The sequence below is a fragment of the Elgaria multicarinata genome, chromosome 15, assembly GCF_023053635.1.
Source record: "Elgaria multicarinata webbii isolate HBS135686 ecotype San Diego chromosome 15, rElgMul1.1.pri, whole genome shotgun sequence".
In the NCBI taxonomy this organism is placed as follows: Eukaryota; Metazoa; Chordata; class Lepidosauria; order Squamata; family Anguidae; genus Elgaria; species Elgaria multicarinata.
This window is the reverse complement of record NC_086185.1, coordinates 6,249,175-6,264,885: the sequence shown is the minus strand read 5'-3', so window position 1 is coordinate 6,264,885 and position 15,711 is coordinate 6,249,175. Positions and strand designations below refer to the sequence as shown.

Genomic DNA, 15,711 nt, shown 5'->3' with positions numbered 1-15,711 from the left:
GCCAGCATGGCGAAGGAATTTGGCTAGAATGCTCTTGCGATCCAGCAAGTTAACAATGAAGTTCTTATTTGCAAAGGTGTTACCATCTTGCCACAGAAGAATGTGAAAATATATAAGCCAAGACATCGTATTTAGGAATTTCCCCCATGGCAGAAAGGCATTTCAACATTCAAGTTAAGATAGGATGGAAACTACAAAAAGCCAACAGGAGAAGTTATTTTGAAGATCTATTGACCAGAGTTCGCCCTCTGTTCCGCTGTGCTTTATTTTTGAAACTGGAATCCTTGTTTAAGGACAAAAAAAATTGAAATAAGGAAAAGAGTCCAAGAAGAAGTTAACACTTTATTTTCACAATGGATAGAATACAACAATCTTGGCTTCTTGCACCTTTCAAGAATCTGCCACCATTGGGGGTTTGGGGAGTTTTTTTCTGGTTGAAACACACGTTCCTGCCCATTTGAACGGGGAAACTACTGCTTCTGTTTGTGGCACTAGCCCACTTCCAGAGTAGTGTCACAGAACTCCTTGGAAAAGGGAATGGATAACCCCACCTAGTTTGCATCATTATTTCTTAAAAGATCTAGCTTAAAAATGTTTAATGGTATTTCCAAACCAATTTCTTAAACCTATGTAAGAAATTTCTCAAACTTAGGTAATTTTATTCAAATTGTATTCAGTCTACCTTAATTCATGATACCACCATGAATTTGTAGTTTCCAGATGTATTCCTTACTCAAAAATCAGATCAAAACCCTCTTTACATCCTGGCCAAATGCCACTCCAAATACCAAGATTTAACCTAGCCTCTTGGAAATGCTCTGGAAAATCTCTTAGGTTATCTTTTTTGCTTTCTAGTCCAAAACCTTAGTCAGCCAGACTTTAAAAAATTCTCCTCCTAAATCTATGTGGTCCAGAACATGGCTGTCATGGTTTCATGAAGTACCCTGAGTTGGGTTAACCGTCTCTTCTGTATGTCTAATTCAGAGAGACCCAAATGTGGATTCTTTGCTGCCAGTAAGTAGCAAGTTACATGCTACAGCTTATGGTACATATCTGCAGGATTATTAGAAAAGCATTTGTAAGAAGACAGAGATAATTTCCATCCAACTGTTGTGGCATTTGTCTTGTGAACATCCAGTGCCCATAGCCAAGACTGACAATGGCATTTAAGATACGACTTCCCTCCGAAATGTCTTCATTAAACATTGTAGTCGTATTTTAAGCCTGCTCAGCAGCTGCATTCTCTACAGGCATCCACTCTTCAAATGTCAGCCACAATTAACCCTGTACCTAGAATATAAATAATATTTTTCCCTTTTATTGTGAATTTAACAAAAATAGAACAGAAAATAAATCACGAAAAATAAAACAAACATTACATACATAGGAATGTCGGGTTTTTTCATCAGATACACCATTCATCATAAAAAAGGGTTATGCATAGGTTTCAAGAAAGAGTAAGTGTGTCAAAAGCAGGGAATTAGAAAGCTCTGCTCTGCTCAGGAACATGAAATCAGGAGTGGATTTGCTGTGATGTTGATACAAACTCAAAAAACCTAGAACATTTAAATAGTATGCTATACAACTTCTGCCCTTGAATGATTTCTGAAAGTGTGGTGTTAGTCAGAAGTGGGCATGCTTACCTTAAAAGGATAGAATTGACTTGATACAATTCTATTTCTGTAATGCTAACCAATATATTTTTCAGAAGCTTTAAGCAGAGATTTAAATTAAGAGCGTTACGCTTGCCACCATTAAGGGTACTCAGGTCTCAATGCAACATCAGCTGCATCGGTGAACTCTGAGAGCAAGTTTAACTCTCTTTGCATCACCACACAGCTTCTAATCAGTCTAAGGAAGCATTTTAAGAATGACACCCCAAAGTCACAAGAAACTCTCATTTAAAGATCAGCCACAACCTCAATAGAAATAAATAAAAGATCCCCAAATCATAACTGATATTGAACCCAGTCATTATTTTAACTGAAGACACACTAACAGCATCTGCGTATTAAGTTTCTAAAATTAATTGGGGTATGTTCTATTTTCTTGTGTTATTAGAATGGAGCTTTGCATTTCAAACATACTGGATGTGAATACATATATAAGCTCCTGTCCTAATAATAGTAATCAGATATTTATCCTCTCTTACTCAACAGAGGCAGATATGCAGAAGGTAAGTCTTCAAACTGGGGTGGTTATCAGCTGATCCAAATTCTGTCCACTGAAACATCAGTTGTGCAAGAGCTCAGGTATACCTCTTAAGATGCCAGCGATTCTTTAAAGTTGTGTGTTATATATTAGTCCAATTTCAACTTAGATTAAGTTAAGCAGTTTGCAGTGTTGGTAAAATTGCACTGATTTAGGGCTTACCTGTTTTTACTTTTGCAGCCAACATCTGTGTCATCCACTACCAATGCATGCACGTAAGGTGCCCCAGGTTACTTCATCTTAAAGGCAGTGGTCAGCCTGCAACAATTAAAGTATGTATGAAAATTATGCTAGTACAAAGTGCCCAAGCCCATGACCATCCCCAGAAGCACACCAAATACACCCGGGTTCGCCGATTAATCAGCTTCAAGATCTAACTTTTTAGTTTGAGAGGTGGAAGGTTCACTGGATTGGAATGAACTGGAATGGCTTAGTGACAAGTCGCATGGCTTATGGATTCTTATTTCCTTTCCAATGGCGCTTTTCATGGTAAATCCATAACTTGACTGGCAAAATATGTTTTGAGGATTATAGCAGAACTTTAGTTGGAGGTCTTCAAGTCTTACTACATTTCAAGAGCATCTTTTGAACTTCCCGGCTGCACCTGGGTCATGACAACTTGCCACAGGTTCTGCCATTTGTATCAGAACTCCCCACACAAGACTACAGTATAAGGAAGAAAAGTCAGGCATCCAACTAAACATCAGAATGTAATAACGGCTTGTTTGGCATTCCCCAAGCTGGTATAGATTTTGGCAATTTAAGCCAATTTCTGATTGTGTTACAGTTTTAATTTCTTAAAATATAGCCTGTTTTCTTGTGTGTGTGTTTTTTTTTAAGTATCTTCATTGAAACATATTGGGCAAAAAGCATCCCCTCCCAGCCCTTTAAGGGAATGTCTACAAGGAGCTGCATTCTTAATGTCATTTTCAAAAGTTTTGAGCCATACATACTTTCATCCAAGATAAGGTTATGTTGAATTTGGAAGGCTTCGCATAAGGCTATCCAGCACAGTTTTTCCATTGGGTGCTGCTTTCTTTAAAATCTAGAAAGAACTTCCATTGCCATGATGTCCTACCGTACTAAAGACGACAGTTTTGGTTTCATGTTTGACTTAGACTGAAAAACTAGTTTGCTTTGCTTACCATCTTTGCTGTTTCACAGGCATTTGATGCTTTAAATCTGTTGTGGAATGCTGAAAGTTTCACTTGTTTATAAGCCTTTCAGAAGTTGGAGAGAAAGACTTCTTTGCTTATCTTATTTTCTCCATTTTGCCTTTGGAGTCAAAGATGTTCCTTTAAAAATGAGACACTACAGGATTGCAAAAATTTGAAACAGTAAGAGCAAGTATCGCTTTGCAGCTTCTTTGATGGAACTGGCCAAACCTCTTACTTACGGAACGCTGTAGCGTGCTTGCTACAGGTTAATGTTATTTGGGGGGTGAGGTTCTTGCAAATTCCCCAATGAAATACGTAGAAAGGCACTATGTACATTCAGCATTAGCCATTTGTTGTTTTGATTTAATGACTGAATGGTATCCTGACTTTTACACAAGACGGAAGAAATTTCGTATTTGGAAGCATTGTGTGCATTTCAGCATTTGAGAGGACACTTTACACTTTAGTTTGGCACACACCCCCACCACCCTCCAATAGCTAATATGGTTTGCCTAGAAAGAAGGCACGTTTGCATGTGTAGAACAATCCATGGCCATTTTAGATGGCTGCACGTTGTAAGGGAAGCCTTAGGTTTGCTTGTCTCATTGATGAGGTGAGAAGTATGGCATTTTAGGGTTAACGTTTACTTCGAAAGGTTACAACACTAGTACACAGGCTCAAATGTCATACATTAACATCTGCTTTCTGAGAGAAATATTAACAATTTTGAAATGAAATTAAAACATGTTTACTTTTTCCTCACAAAAAACATCAGTAATGGAGGGGAACTTAACAAGCAACAATAAAAAAAAAGGTAAAAACAACGTTTCAGTAGTCCTCTGGGAGTGAAGATAGAATTTCCACATTCCATTTGTTGGAGGTAAAAACTGATTTGGTCCAAAAGTTTCAAAGGTTTTAGTATCTGCTTCGGCCTCCACCTCTATCAGAGCGGCTCCCTCCACGGCCGCCACCTCTGGGTGCTCCGCGGCTTGAGCTGCTGTATGAATCACGTGGAGGAGGATAGCCCCTTTCCATGGAAGGGGGAAGCCCTCTGTCTTGTCTTCCAACACGATCACGGCCACTTGAGTAGACATCACTTCTGCTGCTTGAGTAACTGTCTCGACTTCCACCATACCCATCTCGGGTGCTCCCGTAATCGTCATAGCGACTGCTTCCACCATAAGATGGAGGGGGCCCTCGTGCAGGTGGAGCACTACGTGAGTTACCTGCAGGTTCAATGGTCAGGTAATAGGGCAACACTATAAATCATATCACTACAATTTTACATCTGAGTTTAAAAGAATTGAATCAATGGCTTCTGTTACTCTTTTGTATTAACTGAGACGTTTTAATATAATCTCACATGTTGGGACATTTGGCAGGGGAGTATCGGGCAGTGAATGAAATAAACAGGCTGTTTGAAGACGCTGGTTTTTCTCAAGGCAGCTCTTTTTGGGGTTATTCCAGAACAGCTTGCTATTTTTACAGAAGAAACTCAGCCATTTTTTTTCCAGTGATAGATGTAATTCAGAATTGTTGAACTTTGCTTCGTTAGGTTATGGGAACTGTAATTCAATCATTTCGTTAAAATAAAATAACTGTACGCGTTTTCACTGTGGCTGGCAAGCCATGCATAACAATTCCCCACTTAAGTTAAATCAATCTAGCAAGTCAGAAGCGAAGCCAATTAATTCCTAAACACCCTCAAAATAAGCACTTACCATAACTCTCATACGAATCTCTGTAAGAGCCTCCACTTGGGTGATCGGAGTAGTCCCGGTCACGCCCTCCGTAGCCATCACGATCGCTGTAAGAGGAATAACTGCTAGGGTTTAGTACCGGCAGTAATTTGATAAAGAAGCTTCCAAGTCTTCAGGGCAGTCTATTCTTCCTCAGAGAAGCTGGAGAGCCTCTCTCTTCTGTGCAGGTAAGGGATAAACTACACCTTACAACCAACACTCTATTGTAACCTAGTCTTAAGTACATGCAACTCACATAATTGTGTCCATTTCCTTCCTCTTTTTTCATTTCCCTTCATATCCTTAGTTTGGAAGCCCCTTGGATAAGAACGTCATAGAATCATAGAATAGTAGAGTTGGAAGGAGCCTATAAGGCCATCAAGTCCAACCCCCTTGTCAAACCTGTTCTCTCTAAAGCACCATGTACATAAGTTGTGAAATCAATGTAAAATAATACCTACTTAGCTTCCACAGATCTATGCCTGTGCCTTCAGAGGATTGGCTAGTGGCTTTAGAGCTGCTTTTATAAAAGCAACCTGTTATTTTTTGCATGAACTACCATAAGGTTTAGTGATAATTATATCTGGTTCCATGTATCTTACTGTGATATTGTTTGATTCTGTTAAGTTCAACAGTAAGCTTTATTACATCGTTCTATGGAATATTGGGAGATTTGTTTGAGAAAACGAAGAATTGAACTCTAGGTACCTGTAACCTCTTGAGGGGTACTCATCACGTGAACTGGAATGGCCATAATCCCGATAGGTGTAATCTCTTGGAGGCGGAGCATAATCCCTTGTGTCTCTGGAACTTGGATAGTCTCGACTTGAATAGCTAAGAAAGTTAAGATCAAATTACTTTTGCTATGGAAGAGTGCAAAGACAGAAAGTGCAAGAATAGTATAGGTCCTTAATCTGAATAATAATAAAATATTCAACAGGATTTGATTTTACCTGTCTTTAGTACTATAGCCATCATCTCTAGGAGACAGGTAGACATCTCTTCGCGATGGCAGTGGTTCTCTACGTGGAGGTCCTCCATAACTGTCTCTGCCGCGTGACAGGGGCGCTTAAGTCAAGCACAAAATGAAATATTCTGAATACAGGGCATCAGCAGAGCATTGCTCCCATGTTGATCTGAGAGAATACATCAGACTGGACCAACTATTTTTGTGACAATATATGATTAATGCAGCCTCTCTTTCAGGAGGATGGAGAAAATGCAATGTCCGACATTATATGGAGGGCAACATTCCTCCAAACAGAGGCTTAGTCTAATAGAACATATCAACAGGAGTTATACTATTGAGCATTTAGTCCATTTTCTATGATGCAAGAACCCTTTTAAAGATCTTGCATATAATTCTTTTCACAACACACAATGGGGAAAGGAAGGAAAAAGAGATACGATCTACTGAGAGACATTCACGCAAAAGATGCCAAGACTAACCAGGTACCCTAGCAGGTTCTCAGTCATTTATATCTTGAAGGGATTGTACTGAATACCACAGTCATAAGGACTGGGAATCCATAGATCTTTCATTTTGGCAATCACATTTCTGATGCCTACCCCAGCTCAAAGTGAGAACACAACTGGGACTTGCTTCTTTACAACTGTGCTGTTAGAAACTCTTGAAAGCAAGTTGTTTCACTGCTTCTGAATGCCTACAAAGGGAAGGCAGCACAGATAAGCTTTAATCCCTCCCCCAAAATTAGAGGGACAGGATCAGTAGCAACTACAACACCCAAAGTTTGTAGGCGCCTATAATGGACAGATTGAGCGAACAGCAGAAATTTCATTGCTCCATTTATGCTTGTGAGTTGTTTTGCAATGAAGCGCTTGAAAAAACCTCCTTACCTCTCCCACCCATTCCACTACTGCTACGAACAGGTCCTGAAGGCGTAGGCCGCTTAGGTGGTGGGCCCCCACTACGTGGAGGTGGACCCCTCTTCATCGGGAGAGGGCCTCTAGAAGAACCTAGAACAATGGCAATGAGCATGTCAGCTAGGAAGCATCCCTACAGTGTATGCAGACAAGAAATAAATCCATATCCACAAGAAGTGAAAATCAAGTAGAAACAAGATTCCTCAGGTAGAACTGCCCCACTAGGAGCGCCCCACACTACTGTGGGGGAGAAGGGCAGCTCATGTATCAGGCAGGATGCACAGAGAACGCTCTTACATGACAAAGTTCCTGCTCTATTTCCACTTTACTGGATTAAAGCCAGCGTATAGGAAAGCAAAGTAATAACCTGCTAGAGAGGTAAAATTACCACTCATCAATAATCTACAACACGGGCTGCTAAAATTTACAATGCAAGTTGCCATCGGAAAGAAAGGAACTCTTCAACATTTCTATTATCTTTTCTTTGCTGGACCAATAGTCCTTTGTATGAACAAGTGGTTTGCTAGATATAGCGAAGAATTAAAATAACAAAACACTAGGTGTAATGTATTTCACAATTGATCTGAGACGATCCATCAAGTTATACATTCTGCTCTAAAATCCAGGATTCAAGAAACACCGGATTACAATTTGCACCAAAAAGTGGACCCACTAAAAAAGTGCACCAGCACTCAAATTTGCTGCCTACTGTTTAATGTCAGAACAGCAAACACAGCAATATGACAAATGAAGCTCACCTTGGCTTCAGTTATTTCAAAAAACACAAGGACAAAGTAGAAGTACTGCTTATTCTGACTTGTATATACAAGAGAGCAAATAATGGACCAAATTCTGACTTTTTAGTATTCGAGAGTTATTTGCTAATATGAATAGATAGCAGTTTACCTTACTCTAAACCAGCCTTCCTCAACCTGGGGCGCTCCATATGTGTTGGACTACATCTCCCAGAATGCCCCAGCCAGCTGGGGCATTCTGGGAGTTGTAGTCCAACACATCTGGAGTGCCCCAGGTTGAGGAAGGCTGCTCTAAACTGTCTGACATGCTGTAGATGTTTCATGGAGTACTAAAACTATTTTACAGTCAGTCAGAACATTGGCTGAAAAGCTTCTGCCCACAAAGTTGCAGGATTTAAATATATTAAGTCAATCACCCAATTTGCAAGATCAACATGAGGCTAAGTCCTGCACCTCTAGCAACAATGCAGCTCCTGCTTTTAAGCAAGCCTGTAATATTGCTAACCATCTACATACAGGAGCACACTGAACTCAAGAGCAGATTTTACCCTCTGTAGTAGAAGACGAACCACCTTTTAACAGCATCTCGTAAGAGTCCCGCTCACCCACCAGAGATGTACTACTTGCATTGTACCTTATTTTTGGAGTACAATATTCTTTGTTTATAATACTGTGGTTTTCCTAGCACGTTGTCAAGTATATTTGCTGTCTTGTATGTTGCCCAATTACATGGGGGAATACAAACGTACCCAAATGACTCCCTCTTGAAGGAGGACCTCGTGTTCCACTTCCTCCTCTTCCACCTCTAAGACCTCTTGGAGGACCCCGGCTCCGTGGAGGGGGAGGGGGCCCACGTCTACCGGTTTCAAAGGATGGCTTGGTAGCTTGTTCAACTTTAATGGATTTTCCATCTAAAGACTAAACAAAGGAATCTAACTCAGTGTTCATGGAAAATGCTTCTTTTTAGGACAGAGTTCCTAAATTCTGCACTTCATGTTCCTCTATGTGGCAATTATGTTTGTATGATGCAGTGTTAAAGCCTAAATGGCTGTTCTGGTACAAGCTGAAGTGCTTGGGGACTGGAATATTATCAAAACATCAGCAGTTGCTACATGGGATACTGTTGTTTTTATGTTTTTGATGGTTCTAAATTCTGTATACTTCTTTAATGTTTATTGTTTTTAACTTTTGTAAACTGCCCAGAGAGCTTCGGCTATGGGGAGGTATATAAATGTAATAAATAAATAAGTTGTTACAGCTTGCTTTCATAAGATGCCTCAGAGTGCTGCATTTCAAGGCTCTTTACTGCAATTTCTGAAGCAATGTAACCCCACCACCATCAACCAGTGCTAGTAACTTGTACAGGTGTTGCCTTCATTGGTTGACTCCTATGTTGGATTATTTTAGGTAACAAACTTGAGGCTTTGAAGAGATATAGACCTGGGTCACATGTCATTCCAGGCTCACCTTGAGTGCCATTTTGAACATGCAATCCCTCAGTGGGGTTTGCCATATAGCTGGAACCCAGCAAACGTGGGCTATTTGACAGTGAAACAACTCTCACATAACACATGGTTTGTAGTACAGTTATGCAAGTGTTATCTAATCCTCAATTAATCCACACTAGCCAGGTTTGGTCAACATGGCAACCCCCAGAGGAACTGCATATTCAAAATAGCAACTGGTTAAACATTCCATGGTGAGCCTAGCATGACATGTGAACTGGGCAATACTAGTGGTGGGTAGAAAGTAAGTTGGGATGCACCAGTTTATCTCTGGGTGATGTGGAATAGACTAGCAAGGGTTGCTATTCCCAATTGCTTAATAATGATTTGCCACCACTCCCACAAATTATATGGTTTTAATGAAGCTGGGGGGGGGGGGGGGTTAAGCGTGAATGGATTTTTGCATGGAATGACTATGAATTAAGTTCAATTCTGGTACTCAAAACAGGTTATTGGACTCTTGTCTACTGTGGCTCCAGCTGGTTAACCTATCCACAGGGCACAGAACACTTGCATGATATTTAATTGCCTGCCACTTATCTAAAGTTAAGCTATTTTACTGATTTTCCTCTGGTAGATATCAAGGAGCACTTGTAGCTACTTTACTGCAGCACTATTTTGTTTGGCCTTTAGCACTTCTGCACTATTAACATACTGACAGGTTCCTGAACACACTTGTCTGGTTTTGACCTGCAATGTCAGTATTACACACATGTCCTTTTCGCTCTTGCATTTCCGAGTACATTCTGACTACAGAGGCACAAGTTTTGACATGCTTAATGTGTTATTGAATGGCAATACTCGCTACAGGTGTTTTCTAAGAATAAGAGACCAAGTCATAACCAGGATGTAACATCCAAGAATTGTGCAACTCCAACAGTTCTTCTAGTTAAACTCAATCTTACATCCAGTTTAAAAGTAGTTTGGAGAAAGCCCTCACAGCTGTATTTGAAGAAAATTGTCATCAAGCTTAAATTTACCCCTTATATTGGAGTAGTGAAGTGGGGTGGAGAAATTTCCAAAATGGTTGATTTTTCCAGTGCTTTATTTTTGGGGAGAAAAATCTCCCACCTCGTTGGTAATAGTAACTGTATGCCAATTGCAAATATAATATTAGGGGAACTTGGCAGTTTCTAAGTTGGCATTTAAAGTTTTCAGATAATTTACCCATAGCAACTACGACAATGAAACTGAAGGCACCCTAACAGCCTTAGTAGAAGAGTAGAACTCGGCTGAAATAGATGAGTGGTTGTCAGTATATTACTCATAAGGAAAAACTTCCTGACTGTTAGAGCAGTACGACAATGCAACCAGTGACCTAGGGAGGTTGTGGGCTCTCCCACACTAGAGGCATTCAAGAGGCAGCTGGGCAACCATCTGTCAGGGATGCTTCAGGGTGGATTCCTGCATTGAGCAGGGAGTTGGACTCGATCGCCTTATAGGCCCCTTCCAACTCTACTATTCTATGATTCTATGCACAGTTCTTAATAAAAATACTGTGTCAACAGCTTTCAGTACCATTGCTTTTCCTTATTTTAAAAAACACAAGGGGAGTACATGGTATTCTTTAATTTTTACATGTATTCCAATAAAAATGTCTACATAATATAACAGCTAAATCACATTAAGTGAGCTTTAATTCCCCCCTCGAATATTTATTTATTTAGAATATTTATATACCGCTCCCCATTGAAAAAATTCGGAGTGATGTACAAGGTAAAATGAAAATAAAAACAGAATAAAACAGTTAAAACAAAATTTAAAAAGACGCAAAAAACAGAAATCCAAGGCTGCATGTTAAAGAAAGGCTTCTTGGAATAATTTGTGGTATATTGGGACAAAAATATAACATGGGGTACTTTTGTTTAGCTTTGTTCACTAAAATACAAGGTAAAATGAACATGCTAAATTAGATATCTCGAGAACGGGGGCAGGCAGCTTGTGGCCCTCCAGTTGTTCTTGGCCTACAGCCCTCATCAGCATAGCCAAGTCTGAGGGATGATGGAACTTGCATGCCAAAACATCTGGAAGGCCACACGATGTACATCTTTGCTCTGGGGCATCAAAACATTTTTGATACAAGCTGAAAATTTTCCTATGCAAATTTTAAAAAATAATTGGCACTGTAAACATTTTCAGTCCAAAACTTTCCAGAAAACCTACAACACTGCTCTGGAGATTATCCAAGCGTCTACTAATTCATAGTTTTGCCGTTGAATTTCCCTTATTCACTGACGAAAAGCAACACTGGGTCAAGATCAAATCACTCTCAGCTTGGCAAGCTGCAATAAAAGGAAAGCAACACGTTGGTTCCTACCTTTCCATTCATATCTCTGGCAGCATCCTTAGCATCTGCCGGGCTCTCAAAGGTGACAAAAGCAAATCCTCTTGACTTGTTGGTTTCACGATCTTTCATGAGGAGAACTGGAGAGAGAGAGGGAGGAAAGAATCATTCCACTTGCTCGTCATATAGCTGCATATTCCAGATTTTACACAAGCCTGCTCAGAACTTCTTAGAGGACATATAAGCTTTATCACTTCAGCAGATCAAAGCTGTTTAATTCATCACAGCAGAACTTTAACTTGATAGGATTGCACCCTTAAGTGGGGCCAACGTATACTTAAGACACAAAGAAGTCCTACAACTCCCAGCATGCTCCATGCTTGCTGGAAGCTGTACGACTTTTTCCTGTCTAAATATGCACAGGATTGTGCTTTACGACGCTTTCTGCTTACCTTCCACTATGCGGCCATATTTGCCAAAGACAGATTCAAGAGCCTTCTCATTTGTCTCAGTGTTCAGCCCGCCAATGAACAGTTTTCCAGGACGATCTGCTTCAACCATTTTGACACAGTTTGGGATCTGGAACAATATACATTCAAAGTGGAACTACCCAAGAAAGTAAAAGTGTTTCCATATTATATTGAACTTTTATAATGACCATTGGGATTTGATGCATAAAAAAGAAGAAGAGAGACCTGCCCAGACAGTATTATGCTGATATCAAAGAAAATGATTGGGATCCAGGCTTGGAATAGACCCACTGAAATACAGGGGACTTAACTTATTAACTTAAGTCTCACTGATTTCATTGTATGATTTTAATCGTGAACCACACAGAAAGATTTAGCTAGTGGGTGGTATAAATATGTAATATATAAAACATTAATGGGAAAAACTGTACAGAACCTCAGAAACCACAAAAAAATAGGTGGTTTGGGCAAGGGTGACTGGAGTCCAGATTTGGTCCCTGAGCTTGAGGTGCTGCACCACTGATTGCCCTATGAAATATTTGCCTCATGAACCTTTCAAAGAAAAGCTTATTCCAGCCCCCACTTCCTCACTGAATTTTCAGCTTCTGATTTTGTTAAACAAGAACCTTTAAGGAAAAGCATACAGCCAGGATGCCGCTCGAGTGCTCACTATGCAACAGTAAGATCAAAGAGATTCAAACATTTTAAGCATTCTGTATCTGTTATGTCTGATTTACAAGGATTCTGTATATCCTAATCATAAAATTTCTGGCTGTGACCCTACTTGGAAGGGTCAAGGTATATCCACCCCTTCAGAGCACACTTTATAAAGACCCAGAGGAAAATGTATACTCTTATTCAGTAACTTAAGGGGGGAAGCAGTTGAGGGACATTAGAATAAACTGCCATATTACAGCCTGGTTCTACCCATGCTTGCTCCAAATAGCAAGCTGTACTGAGTTCAAAGATTGGGGGGGGGGGAAAGAAAAAAAGCTAAGACCCCCTTGCCATGGTGCTTAATTAAGGAAGTGGGCTTTGCAGGCTCTGACACAACAAATCCTTGAGAGCTCCTTCAGGTCAGAAGGGAAAGGAGAATAAAAACCAACCAACAAGAAAACAGTGTAAAGATTGGTGAGATTTTTTTTTTGGGGGGGGAGGGAAGAATGGCAAGAAAAGCAAGGAAGAGGAAAAAATTAATGGCAACAACAGACAGAGAGGGCCCTTTCTGTGGTGGCCCCCCAATTACGACACGATTTCCCGGATGAGGCCCGTCTGGCACCAACATTGTTAAGAATTTCCTTTACTCCCAGGCATTTAACAGCACATGTTGAATTTTATCTGACTCCAAAATGAGCTTTGGCCTGGCTAAGTGTTTAGAAATTGTTTTAAACGTTAGCTGTTTTTATGCTTTTGTTTTTAAATATTGTATATTGATTTTTAATGTTGTCTTCTCATTCAAATCTTTTTAATCTTTGTAAACAGTCCAGAGAGCTTTGGCGATGGGGCGGTATATAAATGTAATAAATAATAACAACCATCTTGTCCAGCGCTCTTGTTCTGACAGTGGCCAACGAGCTGTCAACCAGGGACCCATTAAGCAGAACATGGGTGCTACAGCACCTTCCAGGCCATGTTCCCCAGCAAGTGGTTAGAGACTAGCCTTTTCCATCAGGCCTATCCAGATCAACGTAAAATCAATAATTTTTAAGATGTATTGATTCCTGTTCTAATGTTGTTCCCCGCCTCGATCCAAAGGGAGAGGCGGGTAAGAAATAAATATATTATTACCCTATTGCTTTGATTCTAAGACACACTTCCCCCCCATACAAACAGCTGTAAAAATGGGGTGCATCTTAAGAGTTTTTTTTCTGTTGGTGGTACTGAAATTAGTGTGTGTGTTACAATCGATGGCGTCTTACAATTGAAGAAATACGGTACTATTATTAAAGACTTACTGCCTCGGATATTGGAGGTGGCACATGGCTTTCAGGGCTAGTAGCCTTCCCCTCCAGGAATTTATCCACCCCCCCTTTTAAAGCCATCCAAATGGGCGACCACCACTACATCTTGTGGTAGTGAGTTCCACAGTTTATCTGTGAGATGTGTGTGAAGGACTTCCTTTTATTTGTCCTCAATCCCCCACCCATCAGCTTCATGGGATGCGACCCCATGGGGTCCTAGTATTGCGAGAGAGGGAGAAAAAGGCCCCTTCTGTCCACATTCTTCACACCCGGGCATAGTTCTCTACACGACACGAGGCGGAAGAAGAAGACGACCCCGCGCTCCATTCATAAAGCTTCTCCGCTGAGAACGAGCCGCGGCTCGAGGAAGGGACGCGCATGCGCGATTTGTAACGGCGAGGGGAGAGAGCGCTTCGCGCGCGCCGAAGGGGCAAGAGCGGCGCATGCGCAGATGCTCGAGTTTCTGTTTTCCGCCCTCCCCCGGACCCCCTCGTCTCTTCCCCGCGCGCGCGCTCCAGGGGAGGGGAGGGGATGGGGAGAATGGAGGAGCGTCTCAAGGCGGCCACAAAATGGCGGCTGTAGTGACTCGCTCAGCCCCTTCGCTCGGGAGGCTCACGGCCTCAGGCTACCGGCGGCCCTCCGCTCCTACCGCTAAGCCCTGCCTCCTCCTCGGCTTGAAATGGCACCTCAGCAACCATGAGAGGAAAACCGCTGACGGGGTGTGAAGGGGGAGGGGAAAAAGAGGGGAGGGAAGGTCAATGAGGGAGCATTTTTTTTAAAAAAATAAAATCCGCCTGAGGTGATGAGGAAGAAAATAAGAGAGAAAATGGGAAGGGCGGGCGCTTTCTCCCGGTAACAGCGTTCGTTTTCGCCCCCCGTTCCCCACACGAGCGGCAATGCCTCGCACGCTTACCCCGTCCCCGCCGGCAGAAGAGCAACGACGCACTGAGGAGGAACAAAGGGGCCGAGCGCCTTTATATAGCTGACGTCACCGCGTTCGAACGGGGCCGCGATGCCCGGATGGAAGCGTGGAGAAGAACGCGGGAGGGGGGGGAGGAGGGCAACGGAAGGAGCGCGCTCGGAAAGGGGCGGGGCCGAGAGGAATAGGAGGATGGAGGAGACTGCCCTCCCCATCGCTGAAAGAAGCAATACATAAAATATACAATCATTTGGATGTAGAAATAGTTTTGTCCTTTATTTACAGCGCAATTCTTTACGTATTTAAGACGGGGGGGGGGAAGTCCTACAACTCCCAGCATGCCCCAGTCAGCAAGGGATAAAGTCCTACAACTCCTAGCATGCCCCAGCCAGCAAGGGGTAAAGTCCTACAACTCCTAGCATGCCCCAGCAAGCAAGGGCGTAAAGTCCTACAGCTCCTAGCATGCCCCAGCAAGCAAGGGGTAAAGTCCTACAACTCCCAGCATGCCCCAGCAAGCAAGGGGTAAAGTCCTACAACTCCCAGCATGCCCCAGCCAGCAAGGGGGTAAAGTCCTACAACTCCTAACATGCCCCAGCCAGCAAGGGGTAAAGTCCTACAACTCCTAGCATGCCCCAGCCAGCAAGGGGTAAAGTCCTACAACTCCCAGCATGCCCCAGCCAGCAAGGGGTAAAGTCCTACAACTCCTAGCATGCCCCAGCAAGCAAGGGGTAAAGTCCTACAACTCCTAGCATCCCCCAGCAAGCAAGGGGGTAAAGTACTACATCTCCTAGCATGCCCCAGCAAGCAAGGGGTAAAGTCCTACAAC

The 15,711-nt window shown here is 42.0% G+C and overlaps 1 protein-coding gene and 1 non-coding gene across 4 annotated transcripts; both read right to left on the bottom strand.

Moving 5' to 3' along the window:
• Window positions 1-328: 328 nt before the first annotated feature.
• RBMX (RNA binding motif protein X-linked) lies at window positions 329-14,958 on the bottom strand. 3 transcript variants are annotated; one of them, XM_063142014.1, is made up of 11 exons: window positions 14,880-14,958; window positions 11,988-12,114; window positions 11,569-11,675; window positions 8,496-8,664; window positions 6,965-7,084; window positions 6,061-6,175; window positions 5,816-5,941; window positions 5,090-5,190; window positions 3,357-4,594; window positions 2,374-2,469; window positions 329-1,290 (listed from the first exon to the last, which is right to left on the bottom strand). In XM_063142014.1, the coding sequence occupies exons 2-9, from the start codon at window positions 12,094-12,096 to the stop codon at window positions 4,284-4,286; spliced, it is 1,158 nt and encodes a 385-aa protein (XP_062998084.1). In that variant the 5' UTR covers window positions 12,097-12,114; window positions 14,880-14,958; the 3' UTR covers window positions 329-1,290; window positions 2,374-2,469; window positions 3,357-4,283. The 3 variants fall into 3 exon arrangements, with proteins under 3 accessions (XP_062998084.1, XP_062998083.1, XP_062998085.1); XM_063142013.1 differs by having other exon boundaries at window positions 2,374-4,594; XM_063142015.1 differs by lacking the exon at window positions 3,357-4,594.
• LOC134409419 (small nucleolar RNA SNORD61) lies at window positions 11,751-11,823 on the bottom strand. The gene has a single exon (XR_010026180.1). It is a non-coding gene; the product is annotated as a small nucleolar RNA SNORD61 (small nucleolar RNA).
• Window positions 14,959-15,711: the final 753 nt, after the last annotated feature.

Excerpts from the sequence above, each read along its gene's own strand:
- RBMX (XM_063142013.1), bottom strand. The coding sequence starts at position 12,096 with ATGGTTGAAGCAGATCGTCCTGGAAAACTGTTCATTGGCGGGCTGAAC. Across the intron at positions 8,665-11,568 it reads CCAGAGATATGAATGGAAAG|TCTTTAGATGGAAAATCCAT; the intron begins GTAGGAACCAAC and ends TCCTTTGTTTAG. Across the intron at positions 4,595-5,089 it reads AGATTCGTATGAGAGTTATG|GTAACTCACGTAGTGCTCCA; the intron begins GTAAGTGCTTAT and ends TTGAACCTGCAG.